Source organism: Amblyomma mixtum, chromosome 7 (assembly GCF_055824585.1).
Source record: "Amblyomma mixtum isolate Tamu chromosome 7, ASM5582458v1, whole genome shotgun sequence".
Classification (NCBI taxonomy): Eukaryota; Metazoa; Arthropoda; class Arachnida; order Ixodida; family Ixodidae; genus Amblyomma; species Amblyomma mixtum.
In genome coordinates this window covers 89,598,466-89,620,190 of record NC_143018.1, presented here as the reverse complement: position 1 = coordinate 89,620,190, position 21,725 = coordinate 89,598,466, and the positions used below count along the sequence as shown (strand labels likewise).

The following is a 21,725-nucleotide window of genomic DNA, read 5'->3' as shown; positions in this document are numbered from 1 at the left end:
CACACTCGGATACCACTAACACACCCAGGGCGTCCACACTCATCCACCGCAGCCTCACCTACAAAACTCATCACATTACGCCTGAGACGCCCTGCGTGATCACGGAAATTATACATCACACACATTCACTTCCTTCTATATTTATAGCAAACATATACCACCCCCCGTCCCTGCCGATGGCCCCGCTAGAATCACTTCTGCGAAAGCTACACCATATAGCAGGGAAACATCCCCTAATCATCGGTGGGGACTTCAACAGTCAGCATACTGACTGGGGATACACAGCCACGACACATCGAGGTCGCAGGCTCTGGCTGCTCCTGCAGAACCGCCAACTCACTGTGCACAACACGTTTCAGACGCCTACGCGGATCGGTAACAGTGTCAGCATGGACACAAGTCCGGACCTGACGCTGAGCCGCTGTGTCCGCGGCGTTACCTGGAACAGAACACAACATACACTGGGCAGTGATCATTACATTATACAAATCACTGTCCCATACAAACCACCCCGTCACGCAAATATGACACACGAACTCATTAACTGGGATGCCTTTCGCGCTGCACGCACCGCCCTCCCAGACACTCCCATCGCAGACATCGATGCATGGGTGCAATCACTCAAGCATGACGTTCACCACAACACACGACACATTGAAACTACAACCGAAACACCGACCCTTGACACACGCCTAGCCCACCTCTGGGAGGCTTATCACAGCATCCTGGAACGCTGGAAAGGCAACAAACACAACAGAACGCTTAAAAAGCGGCTGGCCGCGCTGCAGACACAAATCCAACAGCACTCTGAGGAGCTCTGTCGATCCAACTGGGGACAGATATGTGACGGCATCGCCGGAAACCTGTCCAGCAAACGTGCATGGCAACTCCTCTGACACCTCATTGACCCCACACGCACCAAATCAGCAGCACAGCACCACGTGACACGCCTCACACATGAACACATTGACGATCCCGACACCCTTCTAGACACGCTTCAAACCATGTACACATCTCCAGGCGGCCCCATACCTCTACCGCACTACACAGGACAAGCAAATCCAACACTCGACACCGACATCACGGAGACGGAAGTCAGAGCGGCCCTCCTGACTTTCCGCGCCAACTCCGCACCTGGTGCAGACCAAATCACAAACTCCATGCTCCGTAATCTGGATGACCAATCGATCACCCACATTACGAAATACTTCAACCAGTGCTGGAGGGAGGGTAACCTCCCGCAGTCCTGGCGCCACGCGAAGGTAATATTTATACCAAAACCCAACAAACCACTCACCATTCAAAACCTTCGCCCGATTTCGCTGACCTCATGCCTCGGGAAGCTCCTCGAGCATGTTGTGTTAGCGAGACTCACAAGTCACATGGCGGACAACAATCTCTACCCGCATAGTATGGTGGGATTCCGCCCTCATCTATCCGCACAGGATGCCATGCTGCAACTCACACACGACCTTTTTGACCCGCTTCTTCCAGGTCACACCAAGGCAGTCTTAGCTTTGGATCTCTCCAAAGCTTTTGATCGCATTGAACATCAGGCGATCATGACTGCTCTATCCCCATTGAATGTGGGTGTGCGCACGTATGCCTACATTCAAGCATTCCTGACTGACCGCACGGCTGAGATACACTTCGGGCCTCTGTCTTCCACCTCCTACACACTTCAGAGTATCGGCACCCCTCAAGGGTCCGTCCTTTCCCCCTTTCTCTTTAACATAACCCTCATACCCCTCGCCCGGAAATTGGCAACTATTCCCCACCTCAAGCACACTCTTTATGCCGACGATATCACCCTGTGGACCACCCACGGCAGTGACGGCGACATAGAGAACACCTTACAGGAAGCAGCCACCCTCACCCAAATTTACGCACGGACCATCGGACTGTCTTGCTCCCCAGAGAAGTCCGAACTGCTCCTCATCCGGCCTAAGAACCACCGCTGTCCCCGCTCCCCCATTGCATTGAATTGAATGGTTACCCGGTACCTGAGGTTGGCACCCTCCGTGTATTGGGCTTGCACATCCAGAAGGATGGCAAAAACACCACTACCCTCAAGAAACTCAAGCAGGTTGCAGGCGCGATATCGCACCTCATCCGCAGGGTTTCGGGACATCATAGAGGCATGAAGGAGCGCGACCTATGTCGCCTCATTCATGCCTTTGTCCTCAGCCGTGTACTGTACACTACCCCATACTTACAACTATCCAAACATGACATAAACGCTTTGGATGCTTTGATTCGCAAGGCATTCAAGGTAGCACTTCATCTTCCCCTCAACACACCCACAGACAGATTACTAGGCCTGGGCCTCCACAACACGATCGGGGAACTGGTGGAGGCCCACCGACAGGCCCAATACATCAGGCTCACAAAAACTTCCACAGGTCGGTATATCCTGGACTCCCTGGGAATCAAAATACCGGCCAACGACCCAACCCTTCTCGCCATCCCACGATCCCTTCACCGAGAGCTTCTCATCAGGCCGCTCCCGAGGAATATGCACCCGTCCCACCATGAGCAGCGCCGCAGAGCCCGTGCGAAGGCACTCAATCGAGCGTACGGCCCCCAGCCGGACGCCGTATGGGTGGACGCTGCCTGCACGGGTGATGAAGCGACAGCAGCTGCGGTGGACTCCTCTTCATCCACCCTCTTCACACTACCTCTCCCTCCAGATACGTCCCCAGAGGCTGCAGAGGAAGCCGCCATTGCACTTGCTATAACCCGCACGGAAGCCCGGTATATTTTAACTGACTCGAAAACTGCGATTCTAAATTTTGCTCGAGGCCGAGTTCATGTCCCTGCTTTTGGCATACTGGACTCGCCCGATGCACCCCGCCCCGCCAAGTGGAGCTGATATGGGTGCCTGCGCACTCCGGGAATCCCGGAAACGAGGCCGCCAACCTTTTAGCCCGAGGTTCTTTAAACCGGGCTCAGGTGGCCTCGTATCGGGGATTCACGAAGGATCGCATGCACTCATTCAGTGAGCTGACCCAGGCATACAGAGCCTCTCGCCAGCTCTACCCTCCGCCCCACCCCTCCCTAGATAACAGACACGCAACACTCTGGCGCAGATTACAAACACATACTCTCCCCTCGCCCCTTACCCTAACCCACTATCATCCCTCCTTCCCCACTCCTGCTTGCGCCCTATGCCCAGACCCCTTCGCTTCTTCCCTCCACATCCTTTCCCTCTGCCCGGCGGACCCTCCCCCGCGGGACCTAGAGAACCTCAAGACCTGGGAGGACTGGGAGACCCTGCTGCATTCGGAGGACCCGGCCGTGCAGACCATCGCCACCGGCCGTGCTGCCAGTGTTATGGACCTCAGGAACATAAACACTTAAGTGCAGTGGGGTCGTGCGGGGACCCTGGGGCGTGCCCCGAATTCCTTTCTAAATAAAGTTTTCTCTCTCTCTCTGTGCCCGCTCCCTCGAGAAATCCCGGCTGGGGTCGCCATTTGCCCGGCAAATAAGTCCTCGGGCTATGTTATCGGCGGCCTCATTTCCGGGATTGCCAGAGTGAGCCGGCACCCACACGAGCTCAATACGCCTATCGGGATTTAGGGTGCACATTCTCAATATCTGCCACGCAGGAGGATGGACGCGTCCGCGGGCGAAGTTAAGAATGGCTGTTTTGGAATCGCTTAGTATATAAGCCGCATTGGTTTGGGCAATGGCTATTGCTATAGCTGCTTCCTCTGCTTCTTCCGGGGTACAAGGTGGGTCTATGAAATGGGTAAATGGGGGGGCTGCTGGAAGATAAGCCACAGCTACTGAACGGTCTGTACCACACGCGGCGTCCACCCAGCGCCAGGGTTGCCAGATGGCACCGACCTCAGGTAGCCAAATTGACCTCCGTAGTAGCCCAAACGTAGCCAAAAGCGAAATTTTTGCGTAGCCCAAAAGTAGCCAAAAATATTTGTTTTTTTTTGACGACGTTTCTTAAGCATATTGAATTAATTTCCGGCAAGAATATTTACATATTAGATTTCTTTCCCACAGATGATGTCTGAGGGGGTACACACGGCGTGTTCTTTGCGTTGTTACGTTTCGCATCCGTCATGCGCGCTAACCAGTGCGGCTGCGCTAACCAGGTCCTAAGGATGGGGCCGCAGTTCCACTTTGCAGGCGCGGCAGTAGGCCATATCACCTGAGGCGGGTGACGCCAGCCAGTCTGCACGCGGAAAAGAACGGCGGCGCTAAAAAACGCAATTGCAGCTCTAGTTTAGGAATATTTCTGATTTTAAATGTTCGCGCAGATTAGACACATCGACAGTAAAAATACCTTACTGTATACTTACGCAGCCTCACATTTCAATTGTATGCTTTCAGAGAAAAGTTCTCACTGAGAGCGTCACCTCAAAGCATCGAGCATGCGCCTTCTTGAAGCTACATTCTACGATATGCATGAGCTCAGAATAAATCAAGGATATATGCCATTAGATGATAATCTATGTCGATTATATCTTCAGTCTAACAGCACGTTCACAATATTGAGGAAAACAATTACCCTTGAATTCCGGCTCCTTTTTCCATTTCTTTTTGTAGTTCCGGATGTACATCGCCCACTTTCCCATTCTCGAAGTTCTCGTAGCGACGGATCTAATGCCATGTCATGCCACTAACTTCCGCCGCCCTCATTTGTTACAGTGGGTTCCGCGCCGCGCCGAAAGATGGCTCCAAGGCTCCGCATGAGTGCACGCAGCTTACGCAACGGACACGGCGCTCTCGCGTCGCTTGCAATGAATCTCGAGGGCTGCACGTGTGCCGCTTGAGGCTGCAGAAAAAGCGTAGGCTCTTGCGAGTGGCGCGCTTGCTGTGTCCACCATGAGAATAGGAAGAAACAGAAAAAAGACCTTATTAATGCGTAAGCATTACTTGCCTCATGCGTATCTTGAGCAGAATGTGTCCGCAGAACAAGACAACAATACAATACAAGAAAAGAACATGCCTGGCGGTGGGTTTCCAACCAGCCACCTACCGCAGCCGAAGCGGACGCCCAAACCACTAGGCCACGTCTATGGTTAACGGTTAACACGTGAGGATCACGAAACCAGGCAACAGAAGCGAAATAGCAGCATTTAATGCTTACGCATTCACACCACGTAGGAAGACTTAAGTTCTCTTAATGTTTTCTCTCTATTCTGGTACCATGGTTGTCATGGTCACCCGAGGTACACCGTCAGTGGGAGAACGCTCACATGTGCAGACGGCAACAGTCTATATTCGGTGGCACGCGCGCGCGCGGGTGGCGTTAGTTTGCGGATTAAGTGGAATCCATAGGCCCTGAAGTGTTTCCGGGGGGCAACTTTCACGTAGTGTCCAATCTTTATAAAAGAAATCGAAAGGCCATGATCCTTGACCGCCTGAAATACAAGTTTTCTCGAACACAGTGTTTACAAATCGTCATTTTGTAGCAGACGCGCTCAATACTGCATTTTGATTCCAGCATGCCTTTTATTTCTGTCACTGTATAATTGTAACAGAGCACATTATAACTACTTTAACTTTTTTTTTTCACGCATGAAAAAGATATAGCCCAAAAGTAGCCACATAGCCAAAACGAAATTTCTGACGCCAACTCGGACGACAAGTAGCCCAATTTGGCTATTAATAGCCCAATCTGGCAACCCTGCCCAGCGCACATCCTCTAAAGTGCCATATTCTTTATGGAGAGCTTTGGCTCGCGCGACTCGGCGGGATTGATGGTATTCAGGGTGGACATTCTTAGGAAGGGGTTTCAGGATAAGCGCGGAGTGTATGGCGCGAGGGAGAGAGATGAAGTCTGTCGTGTGTGCCGGTATGCGAATTCCCAGAGAATCCAGTATATATCGTCCAGTTTCCGTGCCATCCAGACGAAGGTACTGTGTGTAGCGATGTGCATCTATAAGTTCTTGTATAGTGTTGTGCATTCCTAATTTTAAGAGTCTGTCCGTGCTAGTGCTCTTTGGTAGGTTTAGCGCTGCTTTGGTAGCCATGCGGATAAGAGCATTGATCTTGTCTTTATCCGAACAGGAGAGGTTTAGGTAAGGAGTGGCGTAAAGAATGCGGCTAAGCACAAACGCATGCAGCACCTTGAGATTATCTGCTTCATCTAGACCGGCTCGTGAATGTGAAACCCTTCTAAGAAGATGGATGACGGAGTAGGTGGACTGTTTTAGCGCTTTCAGTGTAAGGTTGTTTTTCCCCGTGTCCTGTAAATGCAGGCCAAGAATGCGGAGGGTAGGTGTTTGCGGTATGGGAGTGTCATGCAGGTAGATAGTGATGGGGGAGGTAGGGACGCGCCTCGGGCGGATTATGAGGAGTGCTGACTTTGTGGGGGAGCATTCAAGCCCAATGTTTGCCGCGTGAGTAGCGATAGTTGTAGCGGCTTCCTGAAGGGTCGATTCTATGTCGCCATCCGAGCCGTATGAGGTCCAAACCGTTATATCATCCGCGTAAAGTGTGTGTCCTAAGTGCGGGATGCGGCTGAGAGCCTTGGCCAGGGGGATGAGGGTGAGGTCGAAGAGGAAGGGAGATAACACCGCCCCTTGCGGGGTACCAATGTTACCAAGCGTGAAGGGGGGGGGGGGGGGGTCTGTATATCATCTATATGCAGTGAGGCTGTGCGACCGTTTAAGAAGGCCCGGATATAGTTGTAGGTCTTAGGCCCCAACTGCAGCTCTTGGATGCCCTGCAGGATGGCGCTGTGCGTAACTTTGTCGAATGCTTTGGTGAGGTCGACTGCCAGGATTGCTCTGGTGTGATGTAACATGTCATTGAGGATAGGGTGTGAAATCTGCAGTAGGGCGTCCTGTGCCGAGAGGTCGGATCGAAATCCTACCATAGTATGTGGATATAGTCCATGGGATTCCATGTGTTGCGTGAGACGGGTGAGGATGACATGCTCAAACAGTTTGCCCAAGCACGAAGTCAGCGAAATGGGACGGAGGTTTTGGGCGTTAATGGGCTTGTTTGGTTTACAAATGAAAATTATTTTCCCGTGCTTCCATTCAGCAGGTAGCGCCCCCATTTCCCTGCACTCATTGAAGTAGTCGGTGAGAAGAGAAATTGAACGGTCATCTAGATTTCTGAGCATGACATTTGTGATTTGGTCCTCCCCAGGGGTTGAGTTTCGGAGCTTGATAAGGGTTGCTCTGACTTCAACCTCCATAATGGGGGCGTCGAGGCAGGGTTGATCGGGGCCGGCATAGTCGGGATATGATACAGCTTGGCCCATAGTGGTATAAGTTGATTGGAGTTGGCGTAACAGTGCTTGATGATTTTGACGGTTTTATGGGTAAGTGTTTTCAGTGTGAGCCGAGTTTGCTTTTTAGCTTGAGTGGGGTCTATCATATGTCGCAAAAGATGCCAGGCCCTGGTGGATGAGAGATTACCTCGTAATCCGTCACATAATTGGGGCCAGTTAGACTTACTGAGTGCGGCACTGTGTTCTTCTATTTGTTTCTGTAGTTGCGCTAATTTTAGCTTAAGTTTCCGATTTTGCTTCTGGGTTTTCCAGCGTGTGAGGATACTGTTTTGAGCTTGGAGTAGGTGCGCTAAGCGACTGTCTGCAACGGGAGTCTCGGGGGTGGCGTCTAATGTTTGCGTGAATGCCTGGACATCCTGTTTCAGCTCTGTCATCCATGTGTGGAGGTTAAAGGGGGATTCTAATGTTTTGGCCTCTCTGTGCTTCCGAAGATTATCCCAGCTGGTAATCCTGACACGGTAGATTTTAGCTTTTTTGGCGAAATCAAGCTTTATAGTTATGATATAATGATCACTGCCCAGGGCCTCATTTGAGTTTGTCCACACCAGTGTGGGAAGGTTGCGACCAAAAGTAAGATCTGGGCTTGTGTCGGCAGTGACACTATTACCGATTCTTGTAGGTGTGCTCAGATCATTATATATGGACAGGCCGTGCATCTGAAGGGTGTTGCGCAATTCCGCTCCTCTCTTGTTAGTGCGTGTGTACCCCCAGTCTACATGTGCGCAGTTGAAATCCCCTAATATAATGAGGGGGTCGTTTTTTGCAGCGTTGGAGGCGGCTTTAATTAGGGAGATTAAATCTGAGACCGGTTGCCTCGGAAGGAGGTAACAGTTCAGGATGAAGAGGGGTTGAGATCTGTGAGTGGAGGGGATTAATTCTAGGAATGTGTGAGCTACCGGCGAGGTTAGTACATGACAAGTGTATGGTACGAAATGTTGGAGATACGTGGTAACCCTGGGGTTTGGAGTGGTGTCGGAGGGTACCAGAGCGTATCCTGGTAGCGATAAATTTGTGCCAGCATCCTGAAGTGCTACTATATCAGGGGGTGTGGAGGAAGCAGAGAGGAGCTGCTGCAGGGGGTCTCGTTTGAGACGAAACCCCCTGCAGTTCCATTGTAGGATGCTTAATTGGAGATTATTGCCCGTCAACTGGGCCATGCTGGAGGGTGGGGGGGGGGATGGGAGCAGCTATGGGGTTGCTAGCTGGGATATGTGAAGACATTCCAGCAATTATTTGTGGAATTTGTTGTAGAATAGCAGAGGTTACCTGACTGATAATAGTTTCTGTAAGCTTAGTGATGGCGGCTTCAATGTAATTTTGAGTCTGAGCCAGAATACTGGCTTCGAGCTGTTGGGCAAAGTTTTGTAATTTAGAATCCATGTCTGGAATGTCTTCTGGTCTGCGTTTCTTTTGTGGAGGGGGTGTGGAGGGTTGGGGAGTAGGGGAAGAGGTTTGGGGTGTTGGTGAAGGAGTGGGTGGAGAAACGGTAGGTGGGATGGAATTAATGGCTGCCCTAAGATGCCTTACCTCTTCCCGCAGGAGAGCTATCTCTTCCTCCCGCTGTGAGGTTTGGGGTGTACTGGTGGGTTTGGTCCAGGCTCGCTGGTGATCTTGATGAGGCACTAGCGGTGGAAAGTCCTTTGGCGTGGGCACTGGTTGCTTGGGTTTCGGCGCGGTCTGTCTACGAGGTGGAGGGGTCCTGGCTTTGCACGAGCCGGTACCGGTAAGGTGGGAACCACCACAAAGAATGCAGCTTGGCGTGCATGGGGTCTCTTGAGTGGTGTGCTTCTCGCCACACCGCGAGCAAAGTCCAGCCTTCGGGAGAGGGCACACGTCGTACCTGTGTCCAGGCTTCCTGCAGTTTGTGCAGGCATCGGGGCTTCCCTTGTATTTGGTGCAGCGGTGTACCACACACATATATTTAATTGTGTGAGGCACGGGACCTGAGGCAAAAGTTATTAAGATGGACGTTGTTTTACCCATGCGTCGGGCCGCTATAATGTTAGCGTCCGGGTTTCTGTACTGTAAGTCAGTTAGGATTTGTTCTGGTGTCTCGTTCCAGTAGGCCCGGGAAATTACGTCCTTGACTGCAGCTGGAGGGGCCGCGATGTACGCGGCTACCGGGTATTCCCTACTGAAAAATCCGGTATGAATTTTAAACCGGAACCGCATACCGGGTTATTGTACAGGATTTGTGATACCGGATTACCGGAATATCCTGTACAAAACAGGACAGTCCTGTATAATACAGGACTCTCCTGTTTTGTACAGGACACTCCGGATATCCGGTATCGCAAATCCTGTACAATAACCCGGTATGCGGTTCCGGTTTAAAATTCAGACCGGCATACAGGACAGTCCTGTATTCTACAGGCTAGGCCCGTATTATGCAGGAGGGCTCTGTATCACAGGAAAAAGGCAGGAATAAAATGCTTCAAATATATCCCACTTGGACTAAATCTGCCCAAAAACTGGGGCCATAAGTGTACATGCCAAATGCTGCAATATACAGAGCCTCAGAAACTGGTAATCTGCGATTATCAGCGACTCGTATTGCAGTCGATGTGCAATTGTGTTATTTGCTCCCAGCTTTTACCAAGTATTGGTAGCTTGGTGAGTATTATAATGCATCAAAAACTCCAAAAGATGTTTATTTTTTTCGCATGCCTTGAACCAGCTCACTGAGGTAATAATTTAACTCTTCGCGACGATCTACCGGCGCTGGGCTCTCTACAGGGTGCTGGCCAATGAAGTAGTCAAAAGCACCTGCAGAAAAGAAAATATGATTGGTAATACATACTGCCCCCAGCTTATCATTTAATTGGGCACTGACACACAACATAATGCATTGAGCACTGTGACATGCAACTTACGGCCAATGGCTTGTAGCTTTTCAGGGGTCATTGGCTTTCTGCCCACTGTGGAGGCTTTTGACTTCAGGTTCCGATGGCAAGCTTGCCCTGTAACGCTCCTTTCCAGGAGTTGTGGAGCCGTCCAAAGGCTGCGCCCTTGCAGAAACGCGAATCTTTGGGTGCCACCATAACAGCTGCCCACGTTGCCGAAGGAATAGAAATTCCATTCCCGAGGTGGACCTGTATGCAATAATTACAAATGCATACCCCAGTAGCACAAACCATGCTCTGAACTGCGGGCCCTCGTGGGGCCAGACAAGCCACAGACAAGCCAGGCGTCTCAAGACGCCGGGCCCTGAGCATTGGCAATGCTCAGTATCGTGAATGCACCTCACGCCTTCCATATTTGAATCAATAATGTATTGCAAATCTGCGTCGTAACATTGTTGGTGTGTAGACAGGTTGCTCGGACGATTCCGGTGCTTGCGTGATCATCCTCCATTATTTACGGCACATACCGCAGCATCGATGCGATGCGTGATGTTTTTTCAAGGTCTTGAGCCGCTCCCCCTCAGGACGCTTATCGCTGATTGCTCTCGCACGTATACACGATATGCCTCTGCAAAGAAAGAATACAAACCATAAAACTAATTTTAGTCGTGTTATCATGAAGGACAAGCAATTTCGGTATGTAGCTGAAAGAAAATTTTGAGCTATTTCGTCCCTCTACGCTGTGCAATCCACAAATTGCTAGTTAAAAAGACACTGGACAGTTAGAACGTTTCTGTTGACGCCGAGCATATAACCGAGACGGAGGCAGTACTTAAAAAACAGGGTGATTTGAAATGCGTACTTACGTCCTAGCAGCACGACGTCGCCTTCATAAAATCCGCCTTCACCGCCGTGGCCTCCACCGGTCAAATGTCTGTAAATATCACTGCACCACTCACGTCTTTCGGAGCGAAGTCATTCAACACTGAGAGAAGGACGATAGGGTTCCACCATATTTGCACTGGACGTACGCATGGAAGGCGATGTCATCTTCGATCGTGGATTGATCAAGCAACACGATGAAAGGCTCAAAAAACTCTATAACACAAATTCAACAAGGACTAGCGAGTGCCAACGTGTTTTCGCAGCTACCTTCATCCCTTGACACTCAACCCAACCGCAGGAAAGAAAAACCTGTTCCAAACAAACGCGGCCGGACACAGTGAACAACAAGTAAAATCGGAGCCCCCTCTCCACTACATGGAGCGTCGCGGGGAATGTGGTAGGGAGGGCGGCTTAAAATGTTCGGTAGTGGGCTGTAGAGTGAGTGCCTCCTCGCCATTTCGGGGAAGGGGGCTGGGAGGGACAGGACAGACACAAAGGAGACCTCGGGGAAGGAACAAAGGCAGACAGAAAAAACCAGGGTTGAGCAGGTTTTTTTTTTTTTTTGAGTGTGGATCCAGGAAAAGCAGGGAAGGCGGTGGTGAGAGGAAAGAAAAAAACTTGAAAAAAAAGTGCGCAATGACAGGTTACTCGTGTGACGTTTCTACGGGAGTTTGTTTTTATTTTGTTCTCTCTAGCACTGTACCTTTTCACTAGCTAACCTTTTCTTGTTCGTCGATAGAAATGTTCTCGGCGATTTGTGATTAGTATCTCTTCCTGATAGAGTGAAGAAATTAAGCAAACAAGTGAAGGGGTATGAGGGGCTCGTTATAAATATGAGAGAAGCCAACAGCCACAGAAACCAAGGAGCACAGGGGATTTTTTTTAATTGATTAATTTTTTTTTAGTTATCAATGGGCAATCACTTGACGAAGAAGAAGTGCAAGGAATTCCTGCACGAAAACCAAGAATTTTTTTTCTTCATCGATGTGTCGCTACAGACTGCCGCTAGCGAACAGCTGCTGCAATGAAGGCGACAGTAACAAACCTTTTGGAGCCTCTGGCGCAGTCACCGGAGGCTCGCCATGTTTATCAGCCAGTCGTGAAGTTCTGCACTGTGAAATCCAGAGTAATCTGCGCAGGACTTACGAAGGCTGCTGGAGGATGTATACTAGCTGTTTGCCCGCACACTGCCGCCCTGGTTTTGTCAGGGTGCTGCACGGGAAGCCAATATGGCGGTTGCCCGCAAAACCCCTTCATGCAGCCCCCGCCTTTCATGCACAAACTGCATGTTTTGCCACTGAGAAGCTCACGCTTAGCCCTTTTCTTTTCCTAGCCCTTTCAACAAAACCATGTATGTGTTGATTATTGCACTTATGCGCACGCTGACCCCCCCCCCCCTTCCCCTAAAAAACATCTGCTGGCGTACAACAGTCAATCTGCAGACCAAGCACCAAAACCGCAGTACATATCGCTCTGAATACAGGCTGGTATGTCCGGTTTGAGCTCCATACCGGACTGTCTGTCCGGTTTGAGCTCCGTACCGGACTGGTCAGTCCGGTTTGAGCTTCGAACCGGGAATAGACGGTCCGGTATGAGCTCCGTACCGGAGCGGTCTGTCCGGTTTGGGATCGATTCCGGACCGGTATGAACCGGTATAGCCATCAAACCGGACGGGTCTCGCCGGTATGAGAGTGATACCGGACCGGTATGAAACCGATATGTTCCGGTAAAATCCGGTTTGCCGCCATACCGGATTTTTCAATAGGGTTGTAGTCCATCTAAGGTAATTTGCTGAATTTTCACCAATGCCAGAGCTGTTGCCTCCGCCACCGTCGCCACTGTGAAGGTGTTGTTAGTTGGGTGTATTCTTATGTGCAACTCGCCAATCACTGAGCAGCTGAGCGTTGAGTGAAGTGCCTGCAGGATACTGGGAGCCGGGATCTTCTCCAGGGAGAGGCCGCCTCGCGGGCGAAAGACGACTCTGATTGTACCCGCCGGCAGTGCGGCGAGTTGCTTGCTTCTATGGACGACGGCGCGCGTCATGCGTAGGAGCTGTGGCGTCTCCTTGAACGCGCTTCGGGTGTTCCCAGATGCAGCGTCCGGTGGCGCGCCGGCGTTGCTGGCGCTTGGTTTAGGTTGAACGGTGGCCGATACCGGGTGTTTTGGGGGCGAATTCGAATCCGTGGTCCGATTACGGTATGCATGGAGCACAGTTTTCCACTCACCAGGGTGGCTGTCCAATGGGTTCAAGGTCTCTTCATCCACGGGCTCCTCCATGGCTGTTGGGGAGTGAGGAACGCGGCGCGCCGGCGAGGCTCGCCTCGATGAGGCGAGGCTTAGCGCAGCGGCGTGGCTGCCAGAGACATTTTCAACAAGTAGCTCACCGAGGTCATTGGGCACATCCAAAAGATGGTAGCGATTGGGGTCCGTGAACCTTCCAGGATCCGTTGAGGGCCTTGGTGGGTCCTAGAAAGAACTTAGCTGGGCACAGGAACCAGAAATTGGCGGAGCCGATAATAAACGCGTCCGCTCACTCGGGCCCCCTAGCGGCCAAAAACCTGCAAGGGAAGTGATAAAGAAGGGGGGGAGAATAAAGCAAAAAAGAGGTGCCACAGTGGAGGCATCCGGAATGATTTCGACAACCTGGTGGTGGTGGTGAAAACATTAGGAAGGGACAGGAGGTATGCTTGGATCAGCCCGTAAGTGATCTTTAACGTGCACCGACATCTCAGAGCATAGCATGGTGGGATTCCGCCCCCATCTATCCGCACAGGACGCCATGCTGCAACTCACACACGACCTTTTGACCCGCTTCTTCCAGGTCACACCAAGGCAGTCTTAGCTTTGGATCTTTCCAAAGCTTTTGATCGCATTGAACATCAGGCGATCATGACTGCCCTATCCCCATTTAATGTGGGTGTGCGCACGTATGCCTACAATCAAGCATTTCTCACTGACCGCACGGCTGAGATACACTTCGGACCTTTGTCTTCCCCCTCCTACACGCTTCAGAGTATCGGCACCCCTCAAGGGTCCGTCCTTCCCCCTTTCTCTTTAACATTACCCTCATCCCCCTCGCCCGAAAATTGGCAACTATTCCCCATCTGAAGCTCACTCTTTATGCCGACGATATCACCCTGTGGACCACCCACGGCAGTGACGGCGACATAGAGAACACCTTACAGGAAGCAGCCACCCTCACCCAAAATTACGCACGGACCATCGGACTGTCTTGCTCCCCAGAGAAGTCCGAACTGCTCCTCATCCGTCCTAAGAACCACCGCTGTCCCCGCTCCCCCCTTGCCATTGAACTGAATGGTGACCCGGTGCCTGAGGTTGGCACCCTCCATGTATTGGGCCTGCACATCAAGAACGATGGCAAAAACACCACCACTCTGAAGAAACTCAAGCAGGTTGTAGGCGCGATATCGCACCTCATCCGCAGGGTTTCGGGACATCATAGAGGCATGAAGGAGCGTTACCTATGTCGCCTCATTCATGCCTTTGTCCTCAGCCGTGTGCTGTACACTATCCCATACTTACAACTATCCAAACATGACATAAACGCTTTGGATGCTTTGATTCGCAAGGCATTCAATGTAGCACTTCATCTTCCTCTCAACACACCCACTGACAGATTACTAGGCTTGGGCCTCCACAACACGATCGGGGAACTGGTGGAGGCCCACCGACATGCCCAATACATCAGGCTCACAAAAACTCCACACGTCGGTATATCCTGGACTCCATCGGAATCAGAATACCTGCCAACGACCCAACCCTCCTCGCCATCCCACGATCCCTTCACCGGGAGCTCCTCATCAGGCCGCTCCCGGGGAACATGCACCCGTCCACCATGAGCAGCGCCGCAGAGCCCGTGCGAAGGCACTCCATCGAGCGTACGGCTCCGAGCCGGACGCCGTATGGTTGGACGCTGCATGCACGGGTGATGAAGCGACAGCAGCTGTGGTGGACTCCTCTTTATCTGCCCTCATCACACTACCTCTCCCTCCCAACACCTCCCCAGAGGCTGCAGAGGAAACCGCCATTGCACTCGCAATCACCCGCACGGAAGCCCGGTACATTTTCAGTGATTCAAAAACTGCGATTCTAAATTTTGCTCGAGGACCGAATCCATTTCCCTGCTTTTGGCATACTGGACTCGCCCGATGCACCCCCGCCCCGCCAAGTGGGGCTGATATGGGTGCCTGCGCACTCCGGGAATCCCTGAAACGAGGCCGCCAACCTTTTAACCCGAGGTTCTTTAAACCGGGCTCAGGTGGCCTCGGATGCGGGATTCACGAAGGAGCGCATGCACTCATTCAGTGAGCTGACCCAGGTATACAGAGCCTCACGCCAGCTCTACCCTCCGCTCCACCCCTCCCTAGACAACAGACACGCAACACTCTGGCGCAGATTACAGACACACTCTCCCCGCGCCCCTTACCCTAGCCCACTATCATCCCTCCTTCCCTACTCCGGCATGCGCCCTATGCCCAGAACCCTTCGCTTCTGCCCTCCACATCCTTTCCCTCTGCCCGGCGGACCCTCCACCGCTTGACCTAGAGAACCTGAAAACCTGGGAGGACTGGGAGACCCTGCTGCGCTCGGAGGGCCCGGCCGTGCAGACCATCGCCACCGGCCGGGCCGCCAGTGTTATGGACCTCAGGACCATAAACACTTGAGTGGAGTGGGGTCGTGCGGGGACCCTGGGGCGTGCCTCGAATTCCTGTTGTAATAAAGTTTTCTCTCTCTCTCTCTCAGAGCAGTCGAGAAACTTATGTGTTTCGCCTCCGTCGAAACGCGGCCGCCGCGGTCGTATTAAAACCCTGGTACTACGGCTCAGTAGACGAGCTCCTTAACCACTGAGCCACTGCGACGGGTATGGCCACCTCGTAAAATTGGTTCTGGGAAATGAAAGGTACAGTAATTGCCTATCTTCTCGGTGGATACTTCAGCCGCGCCATGAGGGGCAGGAGGAAGGTGGGAGTGAAAGATAAGGTGAAACGGTTACATAGTGGAGGGCTCTGGAATAGTTTCGACCAATTGGAGATATGTAACATGCATTGACATCGCACGCCAAACGGGCGCCTTTTGAGTTTTGCCTCCATCGAAGCGGGCCCGCCGCGGTCGAGTTCGAACCCGAGTACTCCAGCTCAGTAGCCGAGCGCCCTAACCATAGAGCCACCATGACGGGTAACAGAGAAAGACGCCTGTGTGCTGCGCGATATCTGTGCACGTTGAAGCATCCAGCATGAAGAAGGCAGCGATCACATTAGCCGCAACCCACAGCGAATCCTTATGTATCGTTACTGACTCTGAAACCGGCTATCAAACATGCCCGGCAGTTTACCTTCCCTTGCCTGCAAAATCTCAACCCAAGCGAGCCACCAGGCCTCACACAAAGAACTCATGGGTATCTGGTCATCAAAGGGTAGAGGGAAACGAGAGTATCCGCTTTGCAGCCCGAGCATTAATCTCACGGGACCACTCATCACTCCTCTCAGATAACCACCCCAGAACCCCTCAAACATATTGTGAGATAGTTGAAACTTCGTTCAGCGCGAAAGACGAACACAAAGAAAGGAAACGACACACACGGAGCGCTACTAACAACTGATTTATTGATATATATATATAGGTGCGCAGGCTTTTGGCCGCAGGCTTCCCTTGCTCGGTCCTTACGGCAGTAGCCGAAACCCTCGTGAAGAAGTTTCGTCCTCGGCGAAACGTGGCTGCAACTGAACGCGCAAACCCCAAACCTGAGGTGATGCCTTATATTCATTAGGTGTCACATAATCTCAAAAATGTGGCCAGCAGGCACAAAGTGCCTCTTGTATTCTCCGCACCAAATAAGTTGGCGAAGCTGTGCCCCCGCATCTGAGGCGATGGTGAGCGCGGTTAACATGAAGAAGCCTTCGTCAAATGTGCTTTAGGAGTGGTTTACAAGATCCCCCTGTCCTGTGGAAAGTGCTATATTGGGCAGACAGGGCGTTGTATCAATGACCGTTTAAGGGAGCATGCTCAAAATTTGATACATCAAGATAAGCTTGCGAATCTTGTTTCGCACGTAGTGTTGTGCAGCTGCGCACCACGGTTCAAAGAAGCGAAGGTTTTAGGCAGGAGTAAAAGCTCAACATCAAGAGTCATTTTGGAGGCCTTTCATATTTATAAAAAGTCTAGCCAGTGCATCAGCGAACCTTCCATAAGTTTGTACTCTGCTGAGCGTATGTTTTTGGACAACGTCATATAAGGTCTTGTAACTTCCTGGCCCGTGTCTTTTTCGTCTGTCGATTCTCGAAATGTTTTGGTCATATCCCATCCATATATTTTTTCCTTTTGTCATTGTCATGTTCAGATTTATCTTCCTTATCTGGTTCCCGCGCTTTTTTCAGTGACATAATGTGAGCTTAGATAAGTGTGAGCCATCTAAAACTGTTCAAGTTGCCTGGAGCCGCCCGATTGTGCGCATGCGTGTGAAGACCATAAATGTGTTTCTTCCATATATCAATAAATCAGTTGTTAGTAGCGCTCCGTGTGTGTCGTCTCCTTTCTTTGTGTTCGTCTTTCGCGCTGAACCAAGTTTAAACTATGTCCCACCAACTAGCCCAGCACGAAGTTTTGTTAAAGTATATTGTGAGATACTCCAACACGTTCGCTTGGCTATCTCAAAAGTTCTCGTGACCCCTGATTGGTTAGATAAATCAGAGGAGCGGCAGCTCAGGAGCTTGCAAATCCTGTCCTGCAACAGCCCAACTAGACTACGCGCTATTAACTCCGAATATTTCTCAGCTCAATGCAAGTTCTTTAACCGACCTTTATCACAGGGTATGGATTGCCAAGACAGCAAAGCCATGCCATTTATAGCGATTTCAATGTTACCGGATTGGGAGCAGCCATGTCCAGCTGTGACCTCGCGGCCCAAAGGCCATTGGTTCAGAGAGCTCCGGCAGCGACTTCGGCCAACGGAGTCCCGGACTGAAGACACGAGAAACCCCTCCCACTGCACCTCTGACCCGTTTTCGGTGAAGAAACGCTTTCTGCTACCACAACCACAAGGTGGTCAAAAATAATCCTGAGGCCTCCATTATAGTGTTTCTTTCTCTCTCCGTTTTTTTTTCACTCTCTTTTTTATCCATACCGCAAGGGCATGGTTCAGGTGGCCATCTAGCTTGAGACACTTACTGCTCCTTTCATTTCCAAATAACCAATATTATCTACATAGAGTGGGCACTGGTTCAAGCCGGGGGCGTGACATGCCAACTATTTGGACGAAATGCACGCCAGTGTTAAATTACGTTGGGGAGTGTCAAAAGCCCTCGTCAAAGACTGTTCTGAACCGCGCTGCTTCACCTGGGTAGTCTAGGATGCAAATATGAAGAGTGCTGCATGGGCCGGCTGGATTAACTGTGTGTCCTCTAACTTCAATTCATGCAACAGCAGCCAGAGTGCGGCACGATGCAATTCGTCAACCGCTTGCGTCATACGCCAAACTTGTAGAACACGTAATCGTCTTAGTACTTTTAAGCCCTCACTACGTATATTAAACTGCCCCGTTTGCAGGCTCTGGAAACGGAAACAGGGTAAGTGCAATGATTTGCTTTAGGTCCTTGCAAAGGATGCTAAAGTAAGCATTCTTACTGTGACTCTAAGCCGTCATTGTACTATCCGTCTTTTAATCCCCAGCCATTTGCGGTCATTTATCCACTATGTATTCAGCCACCACCATTTTTTCCGCTAATAAAGAACCTGAAGTGATGGTGAACGTAATTTCGCCCTCTGCTGGTGTCACTTTCGTGCCGTAATTTCCCCCTAACAACATACAGTGAATCCTCCTTTGTTCGAAACCACGCACAGCGCTTTACATCTTATTTACGCTACAACGTTGATATAAATGCCACAGAAATCTCAACTGTGCTCTTCATGCCACGAGCATCGAGGAGTGCCAGAGAAGTGTTTCTCTGGCACTCGAGTTTCTCTTCGGAAAAGCGGCACATTTCTCATCATGCAGTTTCATGGCTGACTGCTCCCCGGGGCTAAACCGCAAATATCCTTTGCAACTTCACCCGAACAGCCAGAAACCTCTATGGCAATAAAAATCAGTACTGTGTGAGAACTTTCAGGCACATCGGTCTGTTCCTGATGAGGACCTCAAAATATGAGGACGCGTAATATGAAGTACGACATCTTTTCTGATACCTCTGGACCTGAATTGGTAAACTTATCGGTGCATTAAGCCTAGCGCCACCGCAAGAGGTTAGCCTGGTCTGTTTAACTGCAAATACCTGGCATGTAATTTTTTGTGCACACATTGCGCACCACCTTGCCTTCTTAACTCTTAAATGAATCTGATTTTGAACTTGGTACTTTGTGAACTTTTTGTTGCGCAGTGCGCAGTGTGTGCAAAGTGGAATGCGCATGCTTTCATAGCAGCCACAATAAGTGACGCAGTCACAAGAAGTTTTTGTTAATGGTAGTTGTGGCCATTCATGAGGACACATTTTTGGTCATAACAAACTTTTCTAGACGTACTTTGCTGACGTCCAATGATAAAAAATTGGCCACTCTGATAATCTGTATAAAAAAGTAAGACAATCGAATTTGTTGGAAGCGAGTGTCTTGCACTGCGGCGTTCAAATGTTAGGGTGTGCATGCATGGATCGGCTCACCTGTGACCAAACTAGTGTGCAAACCAAGCGCATAGCAAAAATGACGCCGTTTCTATAGACCTTTACACATTTGCCTCTCTGGGCGCATATATATTTCCACAGGGCTGTGTCAGCAGCATTCTCATTTGCAGATTTTATACAGGCATCTACTACCCTTGCACGGCACAGTATATCACGCACGAGAGCTCAATCAAGCTTTAAGCATAAAAGGGTCTATAACTCCAGATATGTCCTTCATTTTTTGATACTCTCTTTTTCATCCTGATGTTTCTTAATGCCTGTATTCCAATCAGTAAAGGACAATTGCCTCACTTAACTTTATTCCTCCCATCGTTGGACTCGCGAACTTAGCAGATGTAACCGCCGGGCTTTTGTGCACGCAATGACAGCCGTTCATGTTAAAACTGTTTCAGGTAATTTCTTCGAGAACTTTGCAGTTGAATACAACCTTCCAAGTTTAAATCTGCGTTCATTGTTTACAACTTGGGTCGTCAATAATATAAAATTGCTAATATAAACAACATATTGAGCAATGCTTTTGTGTTCTTAGTGTTTATTTGTTATTTTTGTTCATGCAGTACGTCCGGATGCGCTACAACACGGCTATCTCCGTCACAACCGCTATCACTTATATTCTGCTGTCGGTAAGTGCACTGCAATTTTTCAAGCATGCAGGAAGGACGCCAGTTCCTTTCCAATTTATTTCCATGCTTTGCAAAGGATTTAAAAAATATTTTTCTTCATATTTCAGCAAATGGTGGGAGCAATAGCAATTTACGCGTCGTCGGTGGCTGTGTCCACGGGTAAGCTGGCGCCACTTTTATTTTTTCGATATTTGTCAATGTGTATCCAAACGAGTGAAAAACGGTAACAGACAGGACGAAAGAGAAGAACACAAACACATGCGCTGACTAGCCACCAAATGATTTATTGCAACAGGGAAGGCTGCGATATAAAGGAAACATGGCAAGCAAAACACAAAGGATCAAACACACCGGGGAAAGTCCACAATCAGGTACTATCAGTGCTGTCATTGGATAAGATAGGCAAGTTGCTGTGGAATCAGGGCCATCGTCGGCTGGCTGACACTCGTGTTACGGTAGTTATTTATGTTGAATGCTTCACAGATAAGCCCTGACGTTTGATCTTTATGTTTTGCGAGGATAATGGTCTTGATAATGAATGCTTCATAGTCTTTGCAGTCCGCACAATCTATGGTCATGTTATTTTTGTGTGACTGATTTTCTATGTCTTTCGCATGCTCGCGTAGACGCTTATCGATACAGCGGCCCGTCTCCCCGATATATAATAGGTCACATAACAATGATATCTGATATATTACAGCACAAGAACAGCTGACAAACTTCTACCGGTGCATTTTTCTCGCATACTTGGTTCCTATTTTCTTGACTGACACGCTTGCGCATCCGTCTCAGTTTGTTCCTGGCGGAGAAAAGCAGCTTTGTGTCAGCTTTGCTCACAGTGTGTGCACCAACGCTGATGAGTCAGCAAGAAGAAACAACGCATGTATTACACATGTATACACAAGGTGTCGCACAATCTGAAGAAGATCGTGAGAAAAGGTGGCGTAAAACTGCTTTCCTCCGCCAGGAACAAACTGGGAGGGATGTTAACACCTTACACAAAGTACAGTAATGGTTGGTCTGACAATCCCTTTCTCGTAAATGTATTCGTAAATGTATTGATACTCGTAAAGATCAGTAATTTGTTGTGTGAATATTAATAAAGCCCCTTGATAATGAAGGAAGAAGTTTCAGCATATCTGATTTAAGGCGGCCTTCTGAGGAAGGTGCCTGGTGTGAAATGAGCATTTCTGTGCCTTAATTCTTGAGGGAAACATTTGACAAGATCAGTGTCGCTGCTCAGCATTGTACTGTCTCTAGTCTGAATTGGCTCGATTTGGAAGGGTGATTAATTTCACCATCATAAGCCTGACTGCGCCCACTGCAGGGCAAATGCTTCTTCCATGTCTCTCCAATTAACCCCGTCCTTTGACAATTGCGTCAGCCTATCCCTGCAAATCTCTGAATCTCATCTGCCCAT

General features: G+C 50.1%; 1 protein-coding gene across 1 annotated transcript in view; it reads left to right on the top strand.

Annotated features, from left to right (window-relative positions):
- The window catches only part of LOC149336790 (sodium-coupled monocarboxylate transporter 1-like), a 52,348-nt gene that overhangs the window by 10,278 nt on the left and 20,345 nt on the right, over nucleotides 1-21,725 (top strand). Inside the window, exons 2-3 of the mRNA XM_089554234.1 lie at nucleotides 20,240-20,305; nucleotides 20,413-20,464. Coding sequence (XP_089410360.1) covers nucleotides 20,240-20,305; nucleotides 20,413-20,464 — 118 coding nt within the window. The remainder of the gene's footprint in view (nucleotides 1-20,239; nucleotides 20,306-20,412; nucleotides 20,465-21,725) is intronic.